At 32.5% G+C, this 9076-nt stretch overlaps 1 protein-coding gene across 1 annotated transcript; it reads right to left on the reverse strand.

Moving 5' to 3' along the window:
- Positions 1-4041: 4041 nt before the first annotated feature.
- LOC138304673 (zinc metalloproteinase nas-14-like) lies at positions 4042-8272 on the reverse strand. Its single transcript, XM_069244874.1, is given in 7 exon segments — positions 4042-4627; positions 4629-4700; positions 5538-5680; positions 5683-5740; positions 6110-6194; positions 7189-7321; positions 7593-8272. Coding segments are annotated over 6 exon segments (573 nt in total). The 5' UTR covers positions 7290-7321; positions 7593-8272; the 3' UTR covers positions 4042-4513.
- Positions 8273-9076: the final 804 nt, after the last annotated feature.

The raw sequence follows: 9076 nt of genomic DNA on the forward strand, positions 1-9076 counted from the left end.
CGGTATTTAGGACGACGGCGGGAAACATAATACGACCCGCGTTATGAAAATAAACATTTTATTTATTTTAATCAAATCGTTCAGAAGGTGATTATAAAGTAGTATTAACGGTAAGTTAATATATTTTAAGACTCTACAAAATTATCGATCTTGTTTTACATTCCCATTTTAAAAATTAAAAGCCGTTTCGGAAAGGTAGTGGGCCTTTAAAGTCATTACTACAAATATTGTTGCGAATAACATATATAGACCTTTTTCATTCTACTGGCACGCATGCACGCACAAAACTGCGCATTTCGTCATTACGTCATGACGGTCAGAATGAAGTCAAAAAGCATGTTCTATATTTCACTACACCAACGGAGTTACGGGAGAGTTATGATCTCATTGATTTCCTTTTTGTTTGGTAGTTTCAGTCTCAAGCAAATGGAAAAAATTGGTAGATAAAACGGTAAGGAAATAAATGTTCTAAGTTTGTCTCCACTTAGAACACCACTACAAATAAGTAACATTCGGTGTAGAATTTAGAAATAGTAATTAAGATAAACAGCAGATTGTAGTAATAATCCTATTTATTTCAAGACATATGGTCGTTGCCCTTGTACATTACTTAATGTTCAGCATATCTCATTTCAACAAATTTTATTGACAAAGATGTTACAAGTCAAATGGATTAAATAACAGGCAAAGCCTATATAAATTCTCTCCAATTGTGGCAAAAGTAATAGTTTAAACTTACATCAATGATAGATATTATAATTAAAGATGCTCCACCGCTGACAAATGGTATTTTTTCACTATCAAAAACAGAAGCAGACGATTAAGTATTTTTCTTCAGTTACAAAAGTAACTTACTTTACACCATAACCACCATTGAAAAATTTGAGCTTCTAATTTTACTTCAAGTTAAAAATATGAAAAATAATTAATTGCATCCCGAAAAAATTCCGTGGCACTATATCTTATATAGAATGAAGTAATGATTACGCGTGCACCAAAGGCAAACTAAATTATTTTATGTTATTTTTTGTGTTAATTAGGCATATATATACAAAATTAAACACCAATTATTGTTCAAATGATGAATATCAGTTATGCTCTGTCGGCGGTGGAGCATCTTTAAGTTTTGAAATGAAGCATTTTACAACAGATAAAGGGAGATAACTCTTTTGCATACTCCATTCACACAACACACATAATATAAATACAGCTATTATTTTAATACAAGAACATGTTATATTACTAATTAGACCAAATGTTACTCAGATATTGACAGACAATGACCAACAGTCCATGTGTATATATATATACACTTGTCATTGCTCTCAATACTGTTAAATTTCCTGAAAATAATTGAAAATATACACATGTATATACTTTTAATAAGATATGTGTATGCTGTATATAGAATAAAACAAAGTAACAGTATTAAAACAACCATGCTCAACAAAATACTCCAAGTATATCTTTATCAGAGGATAATTAGAGTAGAATATATACAATGTTATTCAAATGTTATATAGTAAATATTTTTTTTTTTTTTTAGGGAGAATCTTTAAATTTCATAAGCTTATTTCAAGAACTTATGTATTTATATAATTAAAATGTTCAGCATATTACATGTCAAGATAAAAGTATGTATTTCTAGACGAACTTATCCACATATAATAACCTCTTTAGAAGTTATAAGAGCGTTGTAGTAGATGAGAGCATTCTAATATATGGCCATGAGCCAGTTGTAGTTAAAAGTAGATCTGACACATCCAGTCATCAACAATTGCACGTGTGTGCCAGCCTTATCGGTCAAGTGTGTTCTAGATCCAATTGTCATACGAGCATGATACAGAACATTTAATGATTTTTAAAAGCAGACATTTTTTGTGTGTGTTATAAAGTGTACATCTTGTATATGTTTTAATAAATAATTAACATATATCATGCCATCTTATGACATTTTATACTTTGACATAACGATGTTTGAATTTGTATAATTATTAAACACATTTGATAAATATGGATTAAGTTGTATATTTAAAAATTTGTCAAAAGTAGGCCAGGGCAATAAAAAGCTCCATTTTCATTACAGCACAAAGTAATTTATAATATATGTGAAAACAGTTCAGTCTTTCTTTTTAAAACTGTGTATCTAAATAAAGCTTCTGTGAGGTGATTTTCTTTATTTGCTTTTGCACTCTTGTAAGATAGCTACCCAATTTAGTGTCTTTTGTATTTATCTATGACGAAACTTTAAGATACCCGCACAAATGTTTACATAATGTCCGATAACAATTGGTAATTTATGTGTGTGACTAATAGTCATTCTAAATTTAATGTCTCTGATCTTATTTACGATTACAGTGCGGATATTAGATTACTGAATCGTAGTAAACCTTTAAATTGAAATTTTCAAACGACAAATATGTTCTATTTTCAAAAGACAAATATGTTCTATTTTTAAACATCTCTTATTCAGTGTTTTCTATTTTCATATTCGAAATACAGGAAATCCACAACTAATTAATCTAATTAATTTAATTATCACATGCCCATGTTAATTGGTTTATTTTCTTTTGATTATTCGTTCAACATTTGGGATGCATCTCATATTTTCGCCTTACGTGGTCCAATTTATCCAGTCATGTATCATAACTATACTTGAATTGGATTACATCTAATCTTTAATGATCTTTCTTTAGTTTCTTACACAATCATACACAAATGTAACTTTTAAACAATCAATATCACAAAACTTTTGATCATTGGTTCTAGTATATGATATTATATACAATTACGACCGTCTTTGGAGGGATACATCTAGAATTGTCTCACTAAAAAAGAGTTTTTTTTCTCGAGGGCGAAACCCGGGAAAAATAAATCTTTCCAGGGAGACGATTAAAGATGTTTCCCGACACAAAGGGGCATAATTATTTTATTATAACATACAAGATTAATATAAATCCACATTTGTTATATTCAACATCAACAAGAGCAAACTAACTATTAAAGATATTTGCCAACAACATTGCTGACCATGGCCTGCCCAGGATATCCCATTAATCACTGTACTAAACAATTTACAGATTTCATGTTGTTGTTGTAGCATCTTTCTTGTGAAAAAATAAACAACATCATTGCTATTTTTTTTATTGAGGTTGCAGATAATTTCCACTTCCGGTCACGTGTGGAGGGGGTTATCTCTGCAGGACTATATCCCTCAGAGATTATTTGCCTGGGGTTATTTCCCCCGCCTTCCAATTACCGTGAAATATCCAACCTATTCAATGTCATGTGATTAAGTTTGATCCAATCAGAACATTCTAAATGAAAGTGAGATATAATAATCAAAGTAATTTTCCCACTGTAGTCCAGAAAGATGTTAGCTAAAAGCGGCGTGGTGTTCATCTGCATTGATAATGACAATCTGCATATTTAACACAAGCCTTCGAATGAGCTGATGGAATTGTTCGAAAAGGCATATGGAGAATAATCAGATGTCAGATAAATGATTTGTGCTCAAGTTTAACTTACTGATAAAAATTAAAGCGACAACATCATTATTACACTGTGTACGTGAACAGTGAGCCGATGCGAGTGTACAAAGAAGTGATATGTGCTCATCTCTAAACAGAACAAAAGCTGAGATTGAGCATTTCAATAGCACCCCCATACTTACTTCTATCGTAGTTATGAAATCAACAACATGTGTTTCCTTTTATAGTTTGATCAACGAAACTATCATTTACTTTTACTTAAATGTTTGTAATCAATATATACCCCAGTGAAGGTTTGAGTTCATTTTGGTCGCCTTCTTACATCAGCATGTGAAGTTCTAAACAAATACTATGGGATAACTAGGAATTATATTGCAACATCATAAACATAATCTAAATGCTGTAAAATCAACGCCAAAATCACACCACTTTCGTAAACTCCTCTTTATTATTTTTATTTCTATATATACATATGTGTGTATTCCAATATACATGAAACAAGACATATAAAATATACTTGGACAAACAATTATGTTATGTTAATGTCGCTTATTGAAATAATCAGTGTCCTGATCTGCCGAATCTGATAGAAGTAGGCCCTGATTGACAACTGCGGGGAACAATACTGTAGCTAAGACAATTAAATTGCCTTACCTACCGGTTATCCAATGACTTCTCCCGTGTGATATTTTTGCACGTGTCCCATATCAGTAAATTGACCAGGGGCAGAATTCATTGTCATTGCCGGGCAGGAAATTCATTGTGACGTCGTTATGATGTGAAGTCAGGGTTCGAAAATGTCAGGATAAAATGGCTCTTTCAGCTGAATTTTCGCAACATATTGTGATGTTTGAATTGCAAGTTGTTGTAGCTATATCATCAAAGGCTTCTTCATTGTGAGTTAATTTTAAATAACATTTTATGAAACTTGTACACGTGTACGCCCATTTATTTATTCAGCTGTCGAGCGTCACGTCACTGTCCACAATTCCCTGTGATTTTGTGTGTTCGTCCAAACTTGCTCATGGAAATCTGTAGGGGTAGTCCGCACAGTTTGGAGTGCTTGGTGCAGAACAGCTATACATTCGGTTGACAGCTCTCGCGTCGTTTGTGCTCATCTCCGTGGCCTTGCCAATTTATATTAATGTATTGCCGTCGGTTACTCTGGGGTCTGGGTATAACAGTGAACCTATTGTTTCTGCTGAAAGCCTGAAATCAAGAAATCAAAATACAAATTAACGACACTGTAGGAGTCAAGCAAGTTGGTAAAATAGAGTATAAACATGGGTTTATGGGACTCAAAAAAGAAAACGTATAAGATATATAGATGACTGTGTCGAGTAAGCATTTTCAGCATTGTCAGTGGCTACCTAAATACAAACGTCACATCCTGGTAGATGATTAATATCTTACCAAAAACAAAACTTCATATGTGTTATAGTTAATATACATAAGTATAAGTACAAACTGAATTTCGACATTTTCCTCACTAGGAAATACATCAAATGAAAGAGCAATAAAGTTTATGATCTACATAAGCAATAAAACTTTATATAATACTTAAATACTAACGCGTGATGATGATTATGCGTGTAATCTGTCACCTTGATGGAAGAGTGTTGTTTTAGTGTGGGTTCAATCTTTAATTAAGTAAGTAATGCGGTGAGGTAATTAATCAATGAGTGACCTATATCAATGTGACCTTGATATTTTTAACGGACCTTAAATCGTAATGTAGTTTCTTTATATATATCTTAGAATACCTGTATGAAATGATTTAGTGTCTCTAAATGTGCATCAGCGGCGAGTCGAATTTCATATTTATTATTTTGTAATTTGATACATTAGTTAACGAATAACATCATAAAACATGTAAAATATTGATCTTTTGATATTATATATAAAGGTAGGCTACTACCTATAAAGTATTCATAATCATATTGATTTGAATAAGGAGTGAATGGAAAGATGGATTCATCTTAGCGTAACAAAATTAAAATAAAATAGCAATTAGATTCGTGATTTATAATGATACCCCTGGCTTACTCTGCTGCTGTAGTGCATTATACTCCGGTAGTCATAAGGAATGCCAAAAGAGTTTATTCTTGCTCGGCTGTACCGCCTAAAATTTCCACGTTTTCCACGCTCCACATTACTCCTTACGATACGCACGAAATCGTTTCTATCTGTCTGGATTGTTCGTGATACAGACCAATGGCATGGAGGAATTCATGTGTAGCGACACGTCTCTGTAACATAATATATACGCATATATCTATATCTATTTAAATCTTATATCATTGTCAATTCCAATTGCAAGGTACAGGCATATTGTAAATAATTGCATTAATATGTGTTAGTCACATATTTAATGTCTATAATAAATATGAAATAAGCCGATCTAGTGGATTTAGATACAGATTCTAGTATATCATGACAGTGACATTGTCGAAAAGGTAAAAAAACTAACATCATTACGGTTTGTCAATATACACCTAATCTACACATTTTTGTCAGTAGTTTTCTTGAAGTATATGTCAGCATGACGGTAGATATCACCTGCACCTTTAGCTTTTCTGTACTAATTTGCACATATACGATAGGGACAATCTACTCACACTTCTACAATTCTGTGCCAGCGTGAGATCCTGTGAGCGAATACCATTCCGTCTTCGGAGCCTTCTACCGACACGAGATCGACATCTGTGTCAAGTAATAAAAAAAAGTATAGAACCGATTGAACGATTTACTATAATAGCATGAATAATAAATGTTTCAAAACATTTCAATGAATATTTGAAATTGTTTATAGCAAATTCAGATTATAAATTATTAGTGTTTTAGTTTTATAAAACAAAAAGGATAAATTTGGCATATCCACATACAATGACTTCAGAATATCTTATGAAATCATTGTCATCTTATGCTATATCCGCACACTAAGTCTGCAACCTGTATTATATGAAAATTAAGAAGAAAAAAACAAAGCAACTTCTGGCCTCAAGACCATGAAACAGTCCAAAACAGTCTTAAGTTTAGACTTAGCCAATCAAAGATGACGTTACAGGAAGTTACGGCATATTTGATTGACTAAGTCTAAGATCAATTCATGATCCTTCAGGTTGATGTTCTTTTTCTACATTCACACCGACCATTTGTTAGTTCATGGTAATAATCGAGAGCTTACAAATTAATTAGTATACAGTAAAAAAAGTTATAACGAATTTCCGGGGACCAACAATATTGCTTCGTTTGTTATGCACATATTACAAACATCTTAGGAACCTTGATCAGGAATTCAATGTTCGTTATTATTGTATAAGAAACTGTTTCTAGTGCCTTGATACAGGCGAGTCTGAACACTTTTTATATTCATTTTTCAAATTTAATTTAGATGTCAGAGGTTTTTCAAAGGATAATCAACGGAAAGTTTCAAATTGAATATTCACGAAAGCTTGGAACCCTGAATCGTTGTGTTGATACGAAAAGACCGATCGTTAGCTATACAATAGTTTAAAGCACCGTGTAATAATTCGGCATGATTGACCCAGGCTTCCGTTATCATACATTAAATTGAGATGTTCTGTTCAAAAGAAAGGTCATAGTATATTCTATATATTTCATCTATATTTCTATCAAAATCAACATATATTTGATAGTTCTTTCTATTTACAGTGGACGTAATGAGAAAACATACCCGTTTCCGTTTACAATCCGCACATGACCGACTCCTTGAAGGGCCTGTGTTCTACTGATCACGTCGAAACAGACACACGTTTTCTCTGATATTTCATTCATGGCCGCAGCAATTATATTCTTCTGTGATCTATCTGTGAAGTAATATAACAAGATTAAGTGAGTTATTATAACTATGTGTTCTACTAATTGTCAACTAATTAGACACCCCAAGGGACAGACAAAACGTGTCTTATTAGACAAGGAGACTTCGTATACAGATTAACGCAGGTTTGACTGTACATATATGTATATGCAATGTTCCTCCTACCTGTATCACTTTGGTATTGAGTTTACAGTTGATTAATGCAGACTAATTTAACTGTCAATCATTACAATACAATCAAGGGACCAAGCAAAACGTACTGAATCCAGAACTAGCGATTCGGACTGGAACAAGCGCTCCTGGCTATCTTCTAGTCCTCCTGGCGGCCCTCTTTCGTCTCACAGGGGCTGAAGGCGATGGATTAAATCCTTGCATCAGTAACGCACGGATTCGATCACGAAATGCTGTATCTCTGAGACTAACGCCTGGCAATTGTTTGATTATTTGTTCTTCCAATTCATCCAGGCGTCTGAATATCAATATAAATGTTTGTGAACATGCATGAATAAGGAATATAGACAAAATCCATTGGCATAACCATGGTTGATTTCACAGGAAAGTAATGGTATATTGCTAGGTGATACAACGGACCATTTAAAGGAGACTAACAGAAAAAGCTTCCGATTAAAAATGCGGTAATCGAAGATACATGTTATTCAAAATTATGACATATTGGTACCTTATGTATAATACAAGATATTAATCTGAAATTAGAAACGAGACGAAAAAATATCGCATGACTCATTAAAAAATTACACAATACAATATTAATCAATTATATTCCTTCCATAAAATGGCAAAAGAGATTGGCCATTGTTAACATAAAACGAATAGTTCAATTCTTATCTTAAATAGGTGTTCATTTGTTTGAAACAATTTCGTGTGCCAAATTTGAAATTTCCACTATATCCGATTGCTGTACATCGGGTTAATATTATTTTGTTACTTAATGGCATCAAAACACTACAATCAACTGCTATGTATTCACTCTATGTTTAGATGTTCCAATATCCTGGGATGTCCCTGATAAAATACTTCCTTACATTTCCTGGTCCATATCCATGAGTTCTGTCTCATCCATAACGATATCGCCCTCTAACACTGTGCTACGATCTAACCTCAACTGGCGTTGATCCGCGAGACGGATTAACGTAGAATCTGAAATCATTTAATAAATACTCACATATATCAAGATATATATATATCAAGAAGTTTTGATATTCTTAGTTGTTATATTTTGCACTTGAGTTTGACAATTTCAAAAGATATCGCACACACGGCTTAAACATTATATAAATTGTTACAAATGATGTAATAAAACAATCACGTGACTCATCACGTGACTTGATCACACGGTAGTATCATCGATAACAACCTTTTAATATCAACAATAGTATAACTTTAGGCTTGATACATGCCTACCATCAAACATATCTTTTGTTGTAAAAGAAGCTATTGCCGCTTTTCTTTTCTAAAACTTAGTATTGGATGAAAAAATACAAACGACAAGATAAATATGTATGTTATATATATATGTAATTTAAAATGCCGATTTTAATATTTTAGTTGTTCTTTTGTTTTACTTTTTTTGTCAATTTTTCCCTTATCTTTTACAATGATTTCGTAAAATGCCAATATACATGATATGGACATAGTCACATTAAAAAGTAATTTGCATATTGATAAATGTTAAGGCGTTTGTTCTATTTACTCGAATCACTAACGTAATCAGTACTTATGAGTT

The sequence above is a fragment of the Argopecten irradians genome, chromosome 1, assembly GCF_041381155.1.
Source record: "Argopecten irradians isolate NY chromosome 1, Ai_NY, whole genome shotgun sequence".
NCBI lineage: Eukaryota > Metazoa > Mollusca > Bivalvia > Pectinida > Pectinidae > Argopecten > Argopecten irradians.